This window comes from Phyllostomus hastatus, unplaced genomic scaffold (assembly GCF_019186645.2).
Source record: "Phyllostomus hastatus isolate PE091 unplaced genomic scaffold, TTU_PhHast_1.1 phas_contig_150, whole genome shotgun sequence".
Lineage (NCBI taxonomy): Eukaryota > Metazoa > Chordata > Mammalia > Chiroptera > Phyllostomidae > Phyllostomus > Phyllostomus hastatus.
In genome coordinates this window covers 3,093,821-3,114,691 of record NW_025333611.1, presented here as the reverse complement: position 1 = coordinate 3,114,691, position 20,871 = coordinate 3,093,821, and the positions used below count along the sequence as shown (strand labels likewise).

At 61.8% G+C, this 20,871-nt stretch overlaps 2 protein-coding genes across 3 annotated transcripts in view; one reads left to right on the top strand and one right to left on the bottom strand.

The window, feature by feature from the left end:
- Positions 1-3,476, top strand: part of BAIAP2L1 (BAR/IMD domain containing adaptor protein 2 like 1) — a 53,768-nt gene extending 50,292 nt beyond the window's left edge. For both annotated transcript variants that reach the window (XM_045821651.1, XM_045821640.1), the window contains exons 13-14: positions 2,412-2,449; positions 2,906-3,476. In XM_045821651.1, the coding sequence (XP_045677607.1) occupies positions 2,412-2,449; positions 2,906-2,981 (114 nt within the window). In that variant the 3' untranslated portion in view covers positions 2,982-3,476. The remainder of the gene's footprint in view (positions 1-2,411; positions 2,450-2,905) is intronic.
- Positions 3,477-4,714: 1,238 nt separating this feature from the next.
- BRI3 (brain protein I3) lies at positions 4,715-12,035 on the bottom strand. Its single transcript, XM_045821667.1, has 3 exons — positions 11,694-12,035; positions 11,001-11,103; positions 4,715-5,119 (listed from the first exon to the last, which is right to left on the bottom strand). Exons 1-3 carry the CDS (start codon positions 11,833-11,835, stop codon positions 4,987-4,989), a joined length of 378 nt encoding a protein of 125 aa, XP_045677623.1. The 5' UTR covers positions 11,836-12,035; the 3' UTR covers positions 4,715-4,986.
- Between the last annotated feature and the right edge of the window lie 8,836 nt (positions 12,036-20,871).

The following is a 20,871-nucleotide window of genomic DNA, read 5'->3' as shown; positions in this document are numbered from 1 at the left end:
CGTGCAGGTGCGGCGCGTGTCGTCTCCCGCCCGGAGCGGCCTCGCGGGAAAGTCAGGCGACACCCGTCACCCCTCTGACAGCGGCGGCCCCTGGGTGCCAGGCCGGGGTGGGCTCTGGAGGCGGTGGCCGGGGGACCCAGGTGGCATGTGGCTCTCCGTAGCAGAGGACGTCTGAGGGGTGACAGCTAAGCTTACATCCAAAGGGCAGGGAGCCCACCGAGCGGGGGTCGGGAGGAGCCTCCCGGGCGGAAGGGGTGGAAAGTTGAAGCCCCCGAGGACGGCATGTGCTTGGCATCCTCAAGGAACGGGGAAGGAAGGCGACCGTCCCCTGGACGCTAGTGCATCTCGGGGGTCCTGTCCTCCCTGTTTGTTTCAGTGCAGGTTACACAGTGGGGGCGGCGGTGACTGGGGAGGTGCCGCTGGGCGGGAGGAGTGGGGGCCCCCGTCCGGTCTGTGCAGCGGTGAGGCCGGCCGTGGGCGGGGCCAGCAGTGGTGGTGAGCCTGTTGGAACGAGAAGACCTGTGGAGTCGGGGTTTTAAGGGGTAAGACTGTGAGTGTGCTTGCTTCAAAGAGCTGTAGGAAAGCGGGGCTGGGGACAGGTGCTCATTCACTATTTGGGGTCAAGATCTGACACAAACCCAGCCAATGTGGTGGCTTCCCCAGCCACACGCAGCTGCGCCACTAGGGCACCGAGAAGGGGAGGGGCCTGGGTGAGGGCCGGTGGGCTGGGCCTCTTGCTCGGGGTCGCAGGGGCTCGGAAACATCCCGGGGCACTGGCGGTCGTCCAGACACAGCCGGTGCAGAAACTGCCTCTCGGTGACCTTCAGGTACCGCGTGGTCCTTCCTGCAGGGCACGCGGAAGCCTGCTCCCTCTTCTGGTGGCGAGGGGCGCGTGGCTCCGCAGGCCTGTCCCCATCAGCACCGCTACCGGTGGCTTTGTTCAGCTGGGAATGGTGCGGAGGCGGACTCTCCGAAACGGGAACCCTCCTAAACACGCGCCCCGTGTTCTCGTGCGAGCCTGAGGGAGGGGTTCCAGACGGGCCTGCCTCTCCCCAGGCGGCTGGGCGGGAAGGCGGGGCTCTGACCTCCCACCCCGGTGTCTTTGCGCTCTCTTCTTAGACGCGCTCACTGCACAGTGTTTCGTGTGCAGCTCTGTTGTCCCAAATTACTACAAATGTCTAATTCCAAACATGATGTTCAAAGGGCATGTGGCTTTTGAAAATGGAGCTTTTCCAGTCTGTCGTCATGGAGGCAGATGCCAGCAGCTGGAGGAATGGCTCGGAGGGGCAACGATGTCAAATGCCCTTTTATTAAAGGCCCTGGTACATTTTAAAACAATATTCCAGCTATTTGGAAACCATCTTAAGGCATTTCTAAAAGCATAAAAATGACTTTTATTCTTAAAAAAACGTACAACTGCATGTCGTAAAACCGCAGAGAAGAGCAGGCACTGAGTTGGACTCGGCCTCCTGGTGCTGGGGCTCCCCGTCAGGACAGCTCTGCTGGGCTTGGGGTTCAAGGTCTAGCTGTGTGGCTCTCGGAGGCTCAGGCAGCAGCCACAGACAGGTCTGAAGTAGCCCTAGTAGTGTCCTTAGCCCTCTGCCTTGAGAGCTGGTAGGTCCAAAACCCAGCAGAAGCCTCCCCAGGAGCCCTGGCCCAGGTTTCCGGCCACAGGGGGTGCGGCGAGCTCTCAGCGCCAGGGCCAGCCGGCGCCCCCGTCAGACAGTGACGCACGGCCCTGTCCTGGGCGACCACCTGAGTCCGCCCACGTGCTCTGACCAGTGCTTGCTGCTTCCAACAGCCAGAACGGACTGAAAGCGGACTCTCAGAGCCTGCGGGCCCCTTGCAGTGGAGGCTCACACCTGGCCCCGGCCACAGTGGGACACCCCCGAGCCCCCTGCAGGCAGAGACGGTGTTCGCTCCTCCGTGTTCTCTGTCCCTCGCTCTGTGGGACTTCCTACAGGGTCTTCCTACGGGGGCCGTCGGCACCAGTCTCCGAGCACCGGACCCAGCAAGGCCCTGGTCTCGCTCCCTGTGTTCTCACGGCCTCGCTCAGGGCTGGGCTCCAGAAAGGCGACTGCAGCTGCGGGCCGGGCCCCTGCGAGGCCGCAGGCCGGGCACAGCAGGCCCTGCATCGGCCCTATGTCCCAGACGGCCCACATGTGGGGGGGTCCCTCACTTGGGAGGGTCCATCACTGCCTTTCAAATGTTTTCTGGTTTTGCTCTTATACTTTGAAAATATCGAGAAAAAAACCCAAAATAGTCTCAAATGATTTGCATCTCTGGGGTTCTTTTAAACATTTGTAACTTTAAATAATCCCTCGTCTTAAATGCCTTTACCTGCAGATCTTATTTAAAGTGTCCCAATTTCATGAGCCTTCCGTAAGTTGTCTTTATCTTCTTTCTCACAGAGTAACACAAATGGGACTGCAAAGCCTCTTTTTCTCAGGTATGTAACTCCCCACAAACGTCTCCAAGCTGCAGGTCGCCCCCCCCAACCCCAGTTAGTGAGCGGCCCGGGAGGGCCTTCCCCCACTCCTCCTTCCCTCCCTCCCTCCGAGCGCGGACCAGCAGGCCCCGTCCTGAGAACGCGCTCGGGCCCGTGGGCCCAGGAGGGCGCTCTCCTGGTCGCGTACTGTGCGTGGCAGCTTCACCCAGGCCTGGTCCTGGACGGCTGCCCCTCCCACAGAGGACTGCAGAGAGCTGGGCTCTCCTGCGTCCAACGTGTAAAGCTTCGATAGTTCTGCAAGAGGCGGCACGGCGCGAGTGCCACCGTGGAACTCCTCGCAGCCAGAAAAGGCTGTCTGGAGTTCCCACGAGGTCCATGTAGCTCTACAGAGCACGAACAAGTTTTTACTCCCACCTTGTAGTATTTCCCGCACACACACTTTTCCTCCCCCCACAGCGGAGAAAACCCCTTTGCTACTGTGAAGCTCCGCCCGACAGTGACAAATGACCGGTCGGCGCCCGTCATTCGGTGAGGAGGTGGCCGGGGGGCTCTCTCTCCCGGATCCTCTCGGACGTTGGGGTCTCACTTGCAGGAGGATGGTCCGGCGCGGGCTGCAGCGCCCTGGCGGCTCACCAGGGGGCGCCGGCCCCGAGCGTCCCCAGCTGAGCGATCAGTGCCTTTCTCCGCTCCCGGCCGGTCTGCACGTTTCTCTTTACCCACATCAGTCAGCCGAGCGCCCAGCTCAGTCACTTGAAGTGCTCTCTTCCTGTTCTGTCCCAAACCCAGGAAATCTGGCTCCAACCCTTACTGGATTATTCTTTAAATACTCTGATTACTGTGTAAATAGCCAGAATAAGGGCCGGTCTGTGCTTCCCTGGCTGGTTTACTCTATACCCGAGTTCAAATGAGATCATGGCTTAACTTGATAAAGCTTCTGCTCTTAAGTAGCACTATGATGTTTATCTAAAGAATCGTAAGCGATATAAATTATGAGAGTATTATATAAATTTAACTTAAAAATTGTTCATTTCTGTGTGGTCCAACGCAGAGCTGCCCGAGGCGGAGCAGCCCGGCCGCCTTCCCCGTGACCGAGACACAGCGGCGAGCGCCGCGGCCCTGGCACTCGGTGCTTGCAAAGGCCTCCGGGGCTGCTGAGCCGGGCCGTTCGGGAGACACCCCCGGGCGGCCACTTGTGGGAGCCAGGGTGCTCTCGCGGCGCCGACCAAGCTGCCTCTGCCGCTTTAGTTTCCTCCACCGCCGGGGGACCCCCGGGAGCACCTGCACTGTAGCTGAGACCTGCCCTCACGCACCAGGAACCCACGCTCCTCTGGGAGGGGCTCTGAGCAGGCAGCGGGGTTCGTGGCAGGCTGCCGAGGACGTAGGCCCTATCTTGGAGGCGTGGAGAGTCGTGGTTAAAAGTCACTCCCGGGCCGTTCACTGGGTGGGCAGGGATGGGGGGACTTGCTGCTCAGACTGCCCCTGCGGTCTCGCTGTGCTGCTTTTCCCAGTGAGCCCGAGACCGGCCCAGGACAGCTGCAGATAAACCAGCGTGTGCGACAGTTCACGTTCACGGTCCTGACCTCCTCCTCCTCCTGGCTAGGTCGGCCGGGGGGCGGGGGGCGCTGGTGGCCCAGGACTATGGGAGGGCCTCCCGGGCCAAGTCAGGCAAAACCCCTGTCTTGAGAGCAGGCGCTCCAGCCAGCACAGAAGCCACAGTTGGGTCCGTTAGGGGCCCTCTGCTGCCCTCGGCGCCTGGGTGCGAGGAGCGCCCGCAGAGGCCCGTGGCGTTCAGCAGGGGGGAGGGACAGGCTGTAGGCTGTGGAGGTGCGCCGATACGGGAGAGGGCGGGTCTGCCCACCTCGCCCGGCCACTGGAGCGCCGTCCACCCCGGGACCCCCTGGCTCGGTCATGGGGACGCCCGCCGCCCTGCACTAGCAGCCGGCTTCCTCGGGCCCGCCTGACTCGCCCACCCAGTCTCTCCTGCCTTCACAGAAGGGGCCGGAGCGGCCACTTACCTGCCTCACACGGGACAGGAGGGCTTGCCGTGTCCTTGGCACGGAGGTGCCTGGCTCTGTGAATGTCAAGGTATCGTGTTTCATTATAACAATAAAAGAGAACTTGAAAACAACATCTTCTGGGCTGGAGATGCCTATCAAGAGATGGCAGGCCCGACCCACGTTGGGGTGGGTGACGGGTGTGTCGTTCTAGTCTCCTCGACTTCGGAAGTGGCAGGGTCTGCACACCGAATAAGCAGAACCAGGTAAGCAGTGGTATGAATCTCATTTATTTAAAACAGCACTTCTCACCTTTCTCAAATTGAAGACTGCAAAAAATAAAAGCAGTGCTTTACTGAGTTGTCGTGAGCCTCGGAAGCAGTGTGTCCACACTCCGCGGCCGTGAACCCGCTGGCACGCGCCGAACCTGTGCCACCTCCCTTTACAAAACAGTCCTGCAGCGTAATCAAACAAGCTACTGTACACGACATTTACATTAGAAAAAGACGGCCGGGGGCAGGGCAGCCGGGCCTGCCGTTCCCTTTAGGTGAAGTTTGCTCCGCAGTTGGGACACCTTCGCTTCCTCAAGGCGAAACAGCAGATGAACCCGAAGGGGAACAGGACGATGGCCAGGAAGATGCCCAGGAAGGTGAAGGAGTCCTCCAGAACCCCAACTCTGTGGAGAGAGCGGGGGAGGGGCTCGGGTTAGGGCCCCCGGCCTGCTGTCCCACCGGACCCCCGGCCAGGCGCCTGGCGCAGCGCAGTCCATCCGCAAAGGCAGCCTCCGCGCCTCGGGCGCCACAACCCACCCGCCTCCAGAGCCGCCGCATGCCCTGCCCGTGCGGAGGGGCGGGCAGACGGCCGCTGCCCGGGGGGCGTGGAGGAGGAGGAATCGCTTGCAAGCCACCACTTCCAAGGCAGAGACACTCAGTCCCCTGTCATCCGCCACGTTTTCTTACAAAAGAAACAAGGAGCCAGCGCTACTTCACAGAAATCCTTGCATCTCTGGAAACGGCAAGACCAAGAAACCAAATCATCTGAGTGTCTTTTCCCGGTGTTGAAAAGTTTCGGTTTTCCGTTTCCTGGAGGGAAATCCCAGAAGTAGGAACAGAGACCTGGGCGGGTTGGAGCAGGCCCTGTCCCCCGAAAGGCTGCAGGCTCGGGCCCCGGTCAGGGCGCCTCGGGCCCCCGGCCCCTGTTTCTCTCTCCCCATCCCATCCCTCCTCCCTTCCTAAAACCAATACACATACCCTCAGGTGAGGCTTTAAAAAAAACAGGTTTTCGTACTGGGTGTGAGCAACAGATTTTCCTAAAAGGCTTAAAATCAGCCACGTTCACGCAATGTCTGGAAGACCACTTACTCGAGAAATCTCGTCTCAAAGCTTCCTCTTCAGGAGAAAAGTCAAGTTCACCTTTAACGGGCACAACACACAGTACCTCCGACACCTGGGGGGCGGGGGCGCCAGCACATCAGGTGCCACTGGGTACAGGTCAGGCGCCTGAAGTCACCACTCAGGTTCCAGGGCCCTTTCCGAAGGCCCCAACAGCCAGGCAGGAGCAGTGCGCCCAGCCCCACCCGCACCCCCCGGCGAGTCCCGGGCTCAGCTGAGATCAGAGCGACGACAGCCCAGTGAGAAGTGCTCCGCCCCTGCCAGACCCGGGAGCCGGGGAAAGCCCGCGGGAACCGGCTGCTTCCCACTGCTCCACACGTCTGCGCTGCCAGAGGAGGGGCGTGTCACCGCCCCCACCCCACGTTCCCGTGCCACAAATGTCCGCCCCAGCCTCCTTAGTCTGGCCGGAGCCACTTGACCCACCCTCAGCCGCGGCCTCGGCAAAGGCAGCTCTGGGGACCCTTCCACCGCGCATGCGCAGGCGGCCCTGCCCCTCCCTCTGCCGCCTCGCACGGAGAGGAGGCCCGGCTCACCAACAAGACGGCAAACAAGTGTCAAGGTGAACTACACCAAAACGGGGCTCCCTCGCTCGCTCCCTCCCTCCCTCCACTCAAAGTGCCAGAGATGCTGCTGCTGCTGCTGCTGCTGCTGCTGCTGCTGCGGCCGGTTCTCAGCCAGCTCTGGGGAAGTCACGCGCCCACGTGAGCGCCGCTACTGCTCACAGCTCTCGCCCCCCACCCCGGGGCAGACCCCCTGCAGAACGCACCCGCGGCCCTGCACGGCAGGCTCCAGTGGGAGGGCGCGGGGCCGCGTGCTTCCCGCCCTGCTAGGAATCACGAAAAAAAAAAAAATACACCAGACTAAGAGGAAGCCCGGTTTGCGACAGCTTCAAGTCACACCCAGTACCCACCCCCCACCCGCGCAGGAGGGAATGCCCAGCACCACCGCAGGGGACAGCACCCACCCCCTCCGGGAGCAGCTCCCGAGGCGCTCACCCTGAACCCGCGGAGCCGCACGGCCCATCGGAACGCCCCGGGAAAAAGCGAAGTTTGCAGCAAACTCACCCAGCGGCCGGCGTGCCCTGAACTGCTTTACCCACTGCAGGTGCGTGCTCGCGCCCTGCTGCAGAAGTACTACCGTCTGCACGACAGACACACTGCCCCCACCCTCAACAGCAGTGCTGGTGCAACTCAGGTTTTTAACCCAAGTGATTCTGAACTGAGAAATACCGCGTGGCCTCCACACCGATCCTGATGCAGCAACACGCACCCTTGTACCCTCTCTGGGGTGCCCCGTAGGAGGGAGGAGGGGGCCCCCGAACAAGCCTGGGGTGCGGAGCCCCTCCCCCAGGGGAAAGGCACGCAGCCCTCGTACGGTCCTCTGCCCAGGGCCTCGCAAGCTCCCTCTCCAGAGCCCCTAAATGCCCGCTTCCATCTGTCCCAGGTGAACGAGTCTCAGCCCCTCACCAACGGGCCCAGAACCCAGTCTGAGCAAGTGGCTTCAGCTGTGGCTGAGCCACCCCTCCCCCGCCTCCATTCCTGGGCCACGGGCGGGCGGGCGGGCGGGCGGGCGGGGGGGGGGCGAGCAGGGGAATCAGAGAACTGACTAGTTCTCAAGACACTTATTTAACTCCTGACTCTGACCTTCAGAAGAAAGGGGACACGTAGTCCCACTGACATCCGTCAAGAGCAGGTCTGGGCGGGCCCCCAGGACGAACACGCTGGAGGCCCTGAGCCCACCTGTCCCCAGAGCGTCCGAGGCCAGGCCCCCCAACCGGGAAGAAGTGGGACCACCCCCCGGAGCCCTCTCGGCAGCCCCCGCCCCCAGGCACCACCCCTGCGCCCCGCCGAGGAAGCCGGAGCCCCGGGCCGGAGGGCTGTTCAGTCGGCACCCCCAGCCCCGACGGCCCTCCCCGCTCACCCCACTCACCACATAGCACAGGGTGGCTCCAGGCGGCACCCAGCCCTCAGGGAGGAGGGCAGCCTCCTCGGGGAGGACTTCGGGTGGCCCAAGGCCGGATGCCCCAAAACGCCCAGCCAGCCCCCGCCCCCAGCCTGCAAAGTCTGGTCCACTCTCCCCCGCTCAGGAGCGGGAGGCCCGCCTGGTCCGCAGAGCTGCTGGCCACTCCGGGGCGGCTGCGAGCAAGCTCGGGTGAGGTCTCCCGGCGCTCCGAACCCCAAGGAAGCCCTCCAAACCCCAAGGAAGCCCGGGGACAGCTCTGCCTGGAGCGGGGGGTGGAGCCGGAGGTTAGGGCCTGGGGAGGCGCACCAGGCAGCGAGTCTGCCGGGCACTCGCTGTGGGCCGCCCAGGCTTGGTCCGGGAGCAGCAGACTGGAGACCCGGGGTGTTACCTGGAGAGCCAGCAGCTGACCAGCCAGCCCCGGGCCCCCCGCTCTGCACACTGCCCAGGACACAGCTCAGGACACAGGCCCCGACTGACCTGTCCGCTGCTGCCCCTCAGGCCAGGGGAGCCCCCAGGTGTGACGTGGGCAGGGACCGTCCTGGTGGCCTGTTTCCCAGCCAATCCGGGCACAGCCAGCTCCCCAGGACTCTGCCGCAACCCCCCTCCGGTGAGCCCTGTGCACCCCACCTCGGCACCCATGTCCTGTGCACACGCTTGGGGCCTGCCTCTCGCCTCCCAGAACTCTCCTCGGGTCCCCGGTGGCACCCACGCTGACCACCCAGCGCCACACCCTGGACCCTGACCGACATTCCCTGAGCCTCTGTCTCGGCTTCCGAGGCCTCACTTGGGCCTGGATTCCCTCCTATCCCTCTGGTCACCCCTAAAACGAAACACCCAAGACACCCCAGCCGGCGTCGGCGCTGGGCCCGGCGCAGGCCAGGCCCCGTGTCTGCTGCTTTTGTCACATTCCAGCCTTGGCCCCCGTCACGCAGGGCCCCTTCTCAGCACGCAGCCCCACGGTGGCCCAGGGCGACCCGGCCAGGCCCGGACCCCAGACCCGCAGTGCTGCGGCGAGGGCGGCCACAGCCCACGGGAGGACCAGCGCAGAGGCCCTGGGGCCTGGAGGAGCCCGGCGGGCCAAGGGCCGCAGGCGGGTGCGGGGAGGAGCGCACCCACTCGTCCGCTGAACCGGACGCGAGGCCCCTGCAGTCGGCTAAAAGGGGACGCTGGAGTCAGGCTGCTTAAGTGCCAGCCAGACGATGGCGAAGTGACAGGTGACACGGACTCGTACACCAGACTCACTCGGAGGGGATCGCAGCCGTGTGACTCCAGCAAATTCCTGCCAAGCTGCCGGGGAGGGGGAGGGGGAGGGGGAGGGACGGGGCTTGGCGGGCTGGATGGAAAGGGAGGCCGCGGTGTGGCCGCTGGGAAGTGTCCTGTCTCCCAGCCCGTGACTCGGGATGACGGGAGACCCCTGGGCCGAAGCCACCGGCCCCCAGAACCACACAGCACCCACCCAGGGAAGGGCAGGTCCCGGGGAACGCCCCCTCGCTGGCAGCGGCCCAGCCAGGGTGCGGGAAGCTTCACAGCCCCGCAGACACCTCAGCCTCGGCTCCCCGCCTCCACCGGCCACGAGGGCCGTGTTGCTGGTGGCCGCTCCCCTGAACGCAGGGGCCTGGGCCAACAGGAGGCTCACAGACCACCCCATCAGGTGTGCCCATTTCCCAGGAGGGGGAACAACAGGCCCAGCCGGTAACGGGTGGGGCCAGGACCCGAACCCAGCTCCCCAGCAGGCTGGGCACCGCTGGGAGGCGGCGACTGGACAGGGCAGGAGACACCGAAACCCCCGAAATCCCAGCCGACCCCTCTGCTCCAGGCACCTTCCTGGTCCTCCTTGAACTCACCAGTCTGACACCTCACTTAACCTGGGAGATGACGTGAAGACCCCGCTCCAAAAAATGGGCCCCCCAAATCCTCAGGCTGGGCTGAGTGGGGACGGAGGGGCCATGCACACACCAGGGCCGAGTACCCGGGGCCAGCCTCACACACACGGCGGGGCTCCCATCACCCACCTCTTCACGCAACTTCCCAGGATTCTCGGAGGCTCGCTCCGCAGGGGGCCACACCGTGACCCACGCCGTGACCCACGCCCTGCCCAGCAGCAAAGGAGCGGCCTCCGAGTCCAGCCCCTCTGACCCAAGCCCTCCCGGTACCTTCCGCCCCTTCCACCCCGACTGCTCTGACGCCCCCGGTGCCTCGCGGAGAGAGGCGTGTCCGGGAGGCCAGCTGTCTGCCCTTCCCGCCCTCCCCTCCACATTTTCCGAAGGCCTAACTTTCACCAGCTGTGTCAGAAGAGACTCCCTCTCTGGGTTTGCAAACGGGGTCCCCGGGCTGGCACAGAGCTCCAGGGGCTCTCCCCTGCCCACAGCCCCTTTACTGGGCCACAGCTGGCTCTGGGGGTCCAGGCTTTTGCTCCCACCCCTGTCCCGCCCTCCCTCTTCCCTGGCTCCGGTCTCCCCCTCACCGCCCCCCGTGACTCTGAAATCACTAACTTCCCTTTCACACCACTCTGAGCCTTCTCTATACGCTTTCAAAAGCAAGCCTGAGTGTCAACCAGGCTTTCTCAAGCCCATCTCAGAGACTTAAACTTCCTCCTCCCAGACAGGAAAAACGGTCCTTGCCAAGTCTGCACTGACTTTCTCGACTGTCCCAGCACTCGACTCCACCAAGGGCAGGACCGAGTCTTGCTAAACTGGAACCCTCAGGACCCCTGGAGAGCAGGCCCCTAGCTAGCTGCATCGGTGGCCCCATGCAAACAGCCGTTAGAAGACCGTGAGGGCTCCAGTTCGAGGGCATGAAACCCGCTCCTGCCCCATCTCCATCCCGGGGCGGTGTCAGCCCTGCCGTGCAGGAGGCGGCGCTGACAGCCTAGCTCCCCCGGCCTCCGGCTCCTTGAACGCACCGGCCACCTGAGTCAGGGCTCCCCTGCCCATGCACTTAGAGGGGGAGAAAACCTTTCCACCCCGCTCAAGAGAACCGCGGATGAGAGGTTATCAATCCAAACGTCACACATTTCGGCATCCAATTCCGTTGGGACTCCACGGCCCAAAGCACTCAACCCTTCTAAAAAACGGAACCCATGCCCGCCCACCACAGCTTGTCCCAAGTCCACACGGACCCACTCCGACGGCTCTGCCTCTGCGAAGCCCCTGGGTACGTGTGTTCTCCGAGGCTTCGGGGGCCGGCCCCAGGCCTGTGACATACCTGCAGACTGGGCAGCCGCCGACGACAACGATGGAATTGGCGGGGTACCGGGTAACATTCCGACTGTGGATGTTGTAGACCCTGGGGTGGTGGGTGGGTATCCCTGCGGACAGGAGCGCACATCAGAAGCGGGGCAAGGAGGGAAAGCTGGGGAGTCGGTGAACCCCTTCTCCTGCCCTTCCTCGCCCCCACCCTCGCCACACACACACACACACACACACAAAAACGCTCCTTTTCAAAATCCAGACAACGGCTGCCTTCCCTAAGTACCTCCCAGGAGCTTTATCGGGTGCTAAAGCGGACACAGAGCCTGGTTAATGAAGTTCATTTGAACCGGGTTGTGACACTTCCTGGGAACAGAGGTCCTCGTGCGCGCAACGCCCGCCCCCCCCCGCAGGTGGGCCGAAGGTGCGGGGCAGCAGCTTCCTGGTGCGGGAGATTCCCCCCAACCCTTCCCCACAGGCCGCCCGCCCCTGGGGCCCCGCGTTCCCAAACTGCGCGTGGGCAGCGCCCGGAGAAAAGTTGGCCTGGGGTCAAAGGTCGCCCTAGGGCTCGACCCCAAGTGGGATCCCGGGGCGCCCCGCCCGCTCGGACCGCCCCCCCCCGCCCCGCCCCGCCCCGGCGCCCGGTCCCGCAGCCCCCCACTCCGGTCCCGCGTTTGCGCCCACCCCGGCCCCCGCCCTCCCTGCCCACCTGTGACGAGGTAGGGGTAGGGCGGCGGCGGGGGCGCGGTGGGGATGGCGCCGTAGCCGTGCGGGCCGCACGCGAAGTCGCCCTGGCCGGCCTCCAGGTTGTAGGCGGGAGGCCGCTCCTGCAGCAGGGGTTTGTGGTCCATGGCGGGCGGCGCCCACCGCGCCCGGCCCTGCTCCCTCTCCGACTCCCGCTCCGCCTCGGACTGGCGGGGACTCCCGGACGGCGCGGCGGCGGTCCCGCTCCGAGCGGGCGGCGGCGGGGATGGCCCCTGTCGCGGGCGGCGGGCGGGCTTCCCCTCCCGGCCTCCCCCCGCCAGTCACAAGACCCGGGTCACGTGGTGCCGCTCCCGGCGGGGGTGCGGCGCGAGGCGGGGCTGCGCGGCGTCTTAAAGGGGCCGCCGGGGCCGCCCCGCTGGCCACTTGTTGGTGGTGACCTTAGGTGCCCTACTGCCTGGCATGCGTGCCTCCCAGACCTCCCACCGCGAGAACACACACACACCAGCTCGCAGACCCTGCACTCGAGTCGCGACCTTTATGGCCCGCGAGCCCGCCAGCCCGGCGCTAGGGCCGGTCCACCCATTTCCCAGGACACGGAGACTCCTAGTCCGCCAGGAATCCGAGCGCCCGAGCCCACCCACAACGGGGCGAGGCCTGGGGCTGAGACACCCTGGAGGAGGGCCTGGCAGCGGCAGTACCCAGGCTGCCCCCTGGGTGTCGCCGCCCTGGGCAGAGGGGCCAGGGCTCCGCAGTTGGAGCGTCCCGGGATCCCAATCAGGGCGTGGCCAGGGTCAGTGGCAGCGCAAACCCCGGGAAAAAGCCGGGCCTGTGTCCGAACCGGGGCCTGCTGGTGTTCGGCTGATGTTTTCCCCTTGACGAATCGAATGAAGTGATTTAGAGTACTGGTTAAAAGTAACACCCCCATTCGGGACAAAGCCCTTAAATACTGAGCACCTACTGTGTGACAGGCACTGTCCCAGCCCTGTCTACTCGGGAGGTCCTTATTGCTACCTCACAGACCAGAAACAGGCTCAGAAGAGTGGAAGTGATCTACATTTGAGCGGAGAGATCACTGTCGAGACTTCCCCACGGAAGCATTTCTGCTGTCACAGCTAACACTGCATGGCTTTGTCGTAACACTTGCAGGAGAGAGCTCTGCAGGCTTGAAGCCCCTCACACCTGTAGCTCCTCCGGACCCCCCAGGCCTTCTGTAGGTTTTGCTGTGCCCATCGTTTTTCAGGTGGCTTGCTCAGGGACAAACACAGCTCCTCTCAGACCCCGCCTTATTTTCAGTTCTTCATAAAAGACCATTGTCAACTGAAGGTCACTGTGACCAGTTCAACTCAACAGTAGCTCTAAAGGGATGTTACAGTGAGTCTAGCCTCCTGGCCTGAAAGCTTTTATAGAAAGTACCAGCCTCTGGTCTCTGATTGGTCCAATTTCATGCAAATGAGGACTCCGAATCCTCAGTTTGATTGGTTCAAAGAGCACTGTCTTGATTTGTTGTAATGGAATTATTTTGATTGCTGGAGTGGGGGCACGCTCATAAGGATATAGCTCTGCACCTCTGATTGGATGGGAAAAGTCTCAGTCCTATTGGTCCAATTTTGGCCCTAGGAGCTCTCTCACAAGGGTCAGCTCAGCTAGGCTGGGAGACACTGCAGGAGGCCAGACAGCCCAGTAGGTAGCTTCTCCCGGAAATGCAGTGTGCAGGAGGAACCCCTATAAACAATGGCTGCTAGGCTCTGGTTATTAATTTGAGCCCAACTCACCAGGAGGAGTCCTTTTCGGCAGGTATAGTCTCAGGGTCAACATCATGCTATTTCTTGGTCACAAGTTTAGCTCCTCAAAGCCCGTTCTCATCGGTCCAATGGGGAGGAGTGCGGGGTGGGCCAGGTGAGGGCCTGGCCAGCGGTAGACCGAGAGCCAGGTGGGGAATGAAGACTGGCTGAGAGCGGCCATGGCCTTCAGAGTCAGCCGAGGCCCCGGCCTGGGGTGGCATGGCCGTGAGCTCCCCCGAGCAGCTGGGAGAGAGAAACCATAGGGTCAGAGCAGCCGCGGGGAGTGACAGCCCCCGCCAGCGGGCCCTGGGGCGCAGCCCCACCTGACGCCTCCCTCACCAACCAGTGAGAAGCAGCTCTGGTCACACGAACACCTGGACAGCTACGGACAACCCATACAGGGGGCCGGCTTTTCCCTCCTTGCATACGGCTAGCAAGCAGCATCAGCGAACCCCGTGGTTTCTTCCCCGTCAGACTAAGTGTAAATTGGCAGCTGCCCCTACAATCTCATGGTTAATGTTCCCTTCCTCATAGGCCTATGTTTGCTAATCAAACTCCACAAAATCGGTAGCCTCTGACTCCCTTCTCTTCCAAAAATCATCCCCGCCCCCAGCAGCGCCCCCAGCTCAGAAGTCCGTATTAGTGAATGACACAGCAGGTCTGAGGGTTTCCCAGCATCACTTCCGCTCATGGCCGCTCACTGACTCCAGGCAGGTCCCTCCCCTCCCTCCCCTTCATTCATCCCGCAAACTGAGTGTGACGTGCTCTCCCAGGTTCCCACCGTGTAAGGCCGGGGCGGGGGGCAGGGGGCACAAAGATTACTGACTGGGGACAAAAAATGGAGCAGCGTGGTAGGGAGCCAGACAGTGAGCTCACAGAGAGCAATGCAGTGAGAGCACTAGAGGTGCCCGGGTGCCCTGGGGGCTGGAAAATACCGGGGAGGAAGCCCCGCTTGGAAGGCCAGCGGTGACTTGGCCTGAGGGCCCAAGGGACACGCATTCCGGGCAGAGCGAACCGCAGTCCCAAAGAGCATGCCACAGCCCACTACCTGCCAAGACTCTGAGTCACTTGGTGTGGCTGCAGCCCAGGGAGCACCTCCGGGAGGCCAGGGTGGGGCTGGCCGGGGGAGGCGGGCCCAGCTCACGGAGGTGGGGTGGCAGCCCCTAAGGGCTGGAACTGCACAGAGTTTGAACAGGGGAGAGGAGCATCACATCTGCTTGTCAGGACGGCGACTTTGGCTGCAGACCCAAGGAGCAGGGGCTCGAGGAGGAAGGCGCAGCTGCAGCGGTGCCGGTGCCTGCTGAGGGAGGAGAGGTGTGAAAGAGGCTAAGAGCCCATTAAGACTTGATGACCTGCTGGGTGGATGTGGAAGGCTCAGGCCGCTCAGGTTTCGGGCTCCGGTGACCGCGGTGCTAGAGCCTGGGTGTGGATCAGAAGACGCAGGCCGGAGGGGGAGGGAGGGGAGGCCGAGCTCGCGTCGGCTTACCTGGTGTGCGCGTGTCCCAGAGTGACACCTGCCTGCAGGAGGACGCATGCGAGCAGGGGTCTGGGAAGCGTCACCCTGCGGTAAGAGGTTTGAGACAACTTCAGCGGCCGACAGCGGTCCCCCCACTCAACCCACGTTTGGGAGCCCGCACGTTGCCCCCGATGCAACAGAACTGGTGACATTCTGCCTTGGGGAGCCACACTCTAAGGGGGTGGTGATGGCGGGGGACAGTGGTCAGCGCTGGGGGCGGGGGATAGAGGGAGCAGGCCAAGGGCAGACAGAGTGAGGCGGACAAGGGGTGCCGTGTCAGAGTGGGGAAGTCGAGGCGGACAGAGCCTGGGGGAGGCCGGGAAGAGCAGCTTTGTATGTTCCGTGTTAAGGGGAGGGAGAGTAAGAGCGCCCTGGTAAGCTGGCAGGAACCCTCGGATCCAGAAGAGGAAGAAGGGAGGAGGAGGCCGAAGGAGGGAGAAGGCGGAGAACGTGGGCACCGGCGTGGGTGGGCAGTCAGGAGGAGGGGGCTGCTCCCTGCCCATCGCGTGTTTGCTGTGTGAAGCAGGAAGCAGGCCGGCAGCTGAGCCTGAGGACAGGCGCGGGCGGGAGTGCTGGGGTTCGAGAGGAGGGGAGGAGGGCGTGGAAGTCGCCGAGGAGCACGGATGGCGCTGGACCAGGCCAGGGAGCCGCGGTCTGCAGGGCGAGGCCCGGCTGGGGCTGGCGACAGCGGCTCCCTGCAAAGTGGGCCCCGGGCGACCCCACCTGCATCTCAGTCCACCCTCCGGCCGTCCCCAGAACGGGGCACGGGCATCCCCCGACGGCTGGATGAGGAAACCGAAGCACGGGACGTCTTCCCGACTGTCCCGAGGACGCCCAGCCAGGAGAGGTGGCTCTTCCGACCCCAGAACCGGCACGCGGGGCCGGTCACAGCCCACTGCCTCCACGCAAAGTGCACGAGAAAAGCCAGCCGCCGCCGTTTGCCGATTTTAACAGAAAATGCAATATCCTTATTGAAGAGGACTGGGAATGTACCTTCCTCCATGCATGTTTTTCAGTTAGCTGACACTCTGCTCTTAATGTGCTTTCACGCCATGCCTACATTAAAACAAATCTGAGTATTGCCAGCTCCATGAAAGTACGTAGAGACGATTGTAACTGCTACATGCACATGCTTCTGGGGGGGAGTGGGGCCCGGGAGACCGACACAAGCAGCCCACCCTTCCTGGCAGGCTCTGCGGAGTGCTGATAACCCATCACGTGAGCGGCTTGCACATTCGAGCTGGTCTCTCACATGGTTGGGTTTGTGGCAAAAAAAAAAAAGCAAATATTTCAAAATCCAAGGCTGTAACCAATTGCAAGTGCCCAGCTCGGAGAAGGCCCTTGCCAAATATTTGCTGAATGTTTGCTAAATTTTTATCTTAGATAAGCGCTGAGTTTTAGGTCTTACAGTAAGCCCAGGGTGAGCCTTACAATTCTACGAGGCAAATTATTTCTCAATAATTGAGAAATTACGCACAAACATTTCTACGTGACATACAGCTTCTTGCCAGGTCACCTGGGCAATCTTATCACCAGTAGCAGATAATTACTATATTTAAAAAAAAAAAAAACGATGGACAAACACTACGGGGGGTGGAAATGGGAGGGAGGTGGGGAGGGATGGGAGGGTGGGCTGGCATGGGAGTAAAGGACAGAAAAAGGTACTTGAACAAGGATTAAAATAAAATTTAAAAAAAGAAAGAAATAAATGTTATGAACAACAAAAAACCCCACACTGCACCCCACGTTCACTAAGCCGACGCCCTCGCCGCCCTCCTGCCCGCAGACCAACAATGGACCTGTGCAGCGACATCTAGAAAGTCTCTCCTCAGGCCCACACTTCCTAGCGAGGCTCATGAGAACGGGGAGTGAATTCAGGATAGCCCACTTCTAGCTGAGTACGTTTCCGAGCAACTGCACCCCAAAGCCCTGGAAAGCCACGCGGTCTCCGTAGATGCGTTCACGTGTACACCCGTGAGGGGCTAGAACACGGACGCCAACGCGTCTGTGGCGGCCACACGCGAACTCGGTCTGACTCCGTCTGCCTCTGTCGTACTCAGGGCGCCAGCAGCCCAGGGCGCCTTCCCGAGACTGTGCTGGGGGTAGCGGGGGTCCAGGAAGACGCAGGCCACGTTGGGGCGCTGAGGGAAGCACGAGGAAGAGGTGGGTTGTCACGGAAGGACACCTGGCTCCCTCTGGATTGTTCTACAAACTCCCCACGCGACTTGAGCCCGCTCCCTCGGACCGAGGTGTCAGCATCCTGCCAGAATTACTGATTCAACAGCGTCTCCTCTGTGGAAGCCTTGGTCCTTCTGCATCCTCCAGAGGGACAGCATCCCCATGTCTAAGGGCAAGTTCAAGGGGGAAACCAACGTTTGTCACGCTCCTGTCACGTGCTGGGCACTGCGCACTGGTCCACGGCGCACGCCACAGCCAGGGTGCCCAGGCACTGTATCCGGATTACAGGTGCCGTGAGAGCCCGTCACCCACTCGGCCAGGTCCACAGGGTCCCCCTGGGGGCCAGAATAGTGTCTTATCTCCAATGCCTGGAACACAGTAGGTGCTCAGTAATGATTTAATTGAACTTAAGGTCACTTGCCCGGGATCATTTGGCTGATGAGTGGGCATTCCAACCCAGGTCCTCCCAGCTCCAGATCTGAGCTGTGGCGCATAGACTATGAGGCACTGCCTCACTCAGGTTAGAAACAGGTCCGGGTTATCGCAGAAGGCTGTTCTTGGTTTTAAAAAGTCTCAAGTGCCGCCCTGGCTGGCGTAGCTCAGTGGATTGAGCACGGCTGTGAACCCAAGTGTCGCAGGTTCGATTCCCAGTCAGGGTACATGCCTGGGTTGCAGGCCATGACCCCCAGCAACTGCACATTGATGTTTCTCTCTCTCTCTTTCTCTCTCTCCCCCCGCTTCCCTCTCTAAAAATAAATAAAATCTTTAAAAAAAAATCTCAAGTGCCCAGACCCTAGGGAGGGTGCCCATGAAGATGTCAGTGCTCTTTGGGATCGCGGAGGTTTGGGTGATTACGGGGGAAAAGGTAACCCGCTCAGGTTCACAGAAGACCTCTCCCTGTGAAATCTGTCACCGCTGTCTGTGCTGGCGGAGAGAAACCTTGAAGAGCCTGCCGTGAACTCGTTACCGTTCACAGAGCCCTGAACTTGGTGACAAGCAGGCACCTTTGGTTGGGGGAGCGGATGCCCGCTGCCAAGGTGAGGTGGAGAGGTCGCCCCCCGGGGTAAGGAACTCGGGGGCACCGCCCCAGACGGTGGCTTTCACAGGCCCTTACAGGCCCGTGGGGGCTCGGACCCCTGCCCCCCGTCTCGCAGCAGCACCCGCACTGAGCCCTCCTGCAGCCACGGAGCGAAACCAGGGAACCCAGGCCTTGAGGTAGGGCTTCATGGGGTTCGGGGGCTGCAGCGGGCAGCGGCCCTCGGGAAGAAGAGAGGCCCCCTCCGCTGCAAGGGTCCCTCTCCTCTCCCTCCTGTCCCTGCTCCGCGAGCCCCTCCATCCTCTCCTCCAGCCACACCCACCCTGTCCTCCCCCCTGGACTCTGTTCGGTGGCCCCTACCTGCTGCTTGCACTGTGGCCATGGCTGGCTTCGGAGAGCTGCCCCTGGGTGGTGGGAGGGCGCCCGAGCACAGGGCTGGGAAGAGCCCCCTTATGGTCCCGCAAGAGACAGGCAGTGGCCAGCGACATGAATGAGGGATGGAGGAGAAAGCCGAGGGGGAGGAGCCATCTCAGGTGGGGGGGGCTGGGCCTCTGCAGGGGACAGAATGCAGCCTCACAATCCTGCCCTGCCTGGAAGGTTCTCAGGTTCTGAGCCTGGAGTCCCACCTCTAGGAAGAGGCCCATGGCGCCACCTACCGGGTTTCACTCTAGAGCCGGAAAGGTGCGGGAACTGGCCGGTCTGACCTCACTGCCAAGGGGATCTCTGATGAAAAAAAAAAAACAGAACCGTGAGAGGTAGGAGCTGTGGGGGCAGCCAGGTGAGGACAAAACGCGGCAGGCACCAAAGACCAAGTCCCAGCAGCAGGGACAGGTGGGGTGAGGGCGTCGCCTTACCCGTGACTAAGCAAGAATGGCCCCCCTAGATTCCAGGAACGGAGCTCCCCTCAAATGAGACCCTCATTCCTTTGTCTGCTTCTGTGGGTCATTTCCCTCCCTTTTCCTAGGACACGTCCCTTCTGTAATCCCAAAGTGGACCTAAAAAAGGGGCGATGTGGTTCTATACCTCCGCCAGGAAAAAGGGGGTACCCAGGCAGGCGCTGTGCGGAAAAAGCGGGGTTCGGTCCAGAAAAGCAGCGGCTTGCGGGAGGAGCCCCGCAGGGCCCACTGTGTCCAGGCCGCGTCCCCTGACCGGCAGTCCCGCAGGCTAACCTGGCTGCTGCAGGTTAAACACTGGAGCAGGTGTGACAGGCAGAACAGACCTTAACTGCCTTCCACACACACGGCATCGCTCGAGGAGCCCGTTTCCAAAGCCGAGCTGTGGCTGAAGGTCACGATTACGGTCAGCAGAATCCACACGGCAACCTCCAGTCCTCGTTAGTGTCGGTGGAGACACGTCCCCTTCCCGTATCCCTGTGGACGGCACCCGGGCCCTGCGGTTGGTTTTTTCTTTTTTTTTTTAACCACCACCTTATTGGAGTATAATCGTGGGTCCTTCCTTTGAAAGGCTGCACGGCCTTCCATGAGCGTGGCTCCTGGTGTCGCTCATGTCGTCTCTCTGCAACCCCGTCACACCACCATCAGAGGGTCGTCTTGGAGACCCTCGGGCTCGGCCGTGCTGGCCAGCACCCCCCCCCACTTTGAAACCTCAGCGGCTCCCCGCCGCCCGCAGTACGGGGTCCCCGTGCCTCCGCGCCAGCCGAGGTCGTGGCCCCTGCGAGCGGCTCCCTCCGCGAAGGCCCGTCCTTCCTTCCTCCTGCGACTTCCGGTGTCGCCCCTCCTCCTGGAGACCTCGGTCCGCTGGCCTGGAGGCAGCGAGGTAAGGCGGGCTCTCCCTCCGCCTTCCGATTAAGCACACAGGCCCCAAGTGGGGCTGTCTGGGCTCCAGCCCTCCGTGTCCTTGACCTTCTGACTCGGAGCCCACTTGTGAGACAGCTTCCCCGTCTATGAAATGGGGTAGTAACTGTGATGACTTCACTGGACTCTTGTCAGAGGCAAACAGGGCAGAGGGGGTGGCCGCTGCCTCTGCGTGCCGGGTGCTGCCGGGGACCTTGCCCCAGGCGTCTGCACATGACGCGTCTGCATTAGGTAGAAGGTGCGAGTCCCCCGTCCCTCCACAGGTATCGAGGTGGAGAGTGTAAACGTGTCACCTTTTCCCATTAGTTACAAGTGTATGTCATTTACTCGAGTTGACTTTTCCCCACGGGGGATCGCACTAGGTTTTGCTGAGCGATTTGCTTTTTTTTTTTTCACTTGGAGACTTTTGCAAATCCATCAAGGTGCTCTCTGTCCTCTGTCTTATTACAACGTAACAGGTGCCATCTGTCAGAAGGCCGGGTCCCCCGCTCGGATTCTGGGACCCAGATCCCTTTGTGTCATCAATGAGGCTCCCGACTGTCCCAGGAGCCAGTGGCACGGCAGGTCACCCCCCCGCCCCCGGGGTTTCTGTTTCATGCGCAGCTGAGGCTGTTAGGCTTGTGGGCTTTTTCTGCACATCTAAACACTTACACATATATGGAAGTAACTCTCATAAACGATCTAACCTGCAGTGAGGCAATACATGTGGCAAGTTTGATCCTTTTGAACATTGCAAACACCTTAGATAGCCAAGAAACCAAATACTAATGTGATGATTACAAAACCAATTTATTTCTTACTCTAAATATCAACAGCATGGATTTAACTGACCTGTTCATGATTCCCTTTACTTTTTT

Excerpts from the sequence above, each read along its gene's own strand:
- BRI3 (XM_045821667.1), bottom strand. The coding sequence starts at position 11,835 with ATGGACCACAAACCCCTGCTGCAGGAGCGGCCTCCCGCCTACAACCTG. Across the intron at positions 11,104-11,693 it reads CTACCCCTACCTCGTCACAG|GGATACCCACCCACCACCCC; the intron begins GTGGGCAGGGAG and ends TCCTGTCCGCAG. Across the intron at positions 5,120-11,000 it reads GGCGGCTGCCCAGTCTGCAG|AGTTGGGGTTCTGGAGGACT; the intron begins GTATGTCACAGG and ends CTCTCTCCACAG.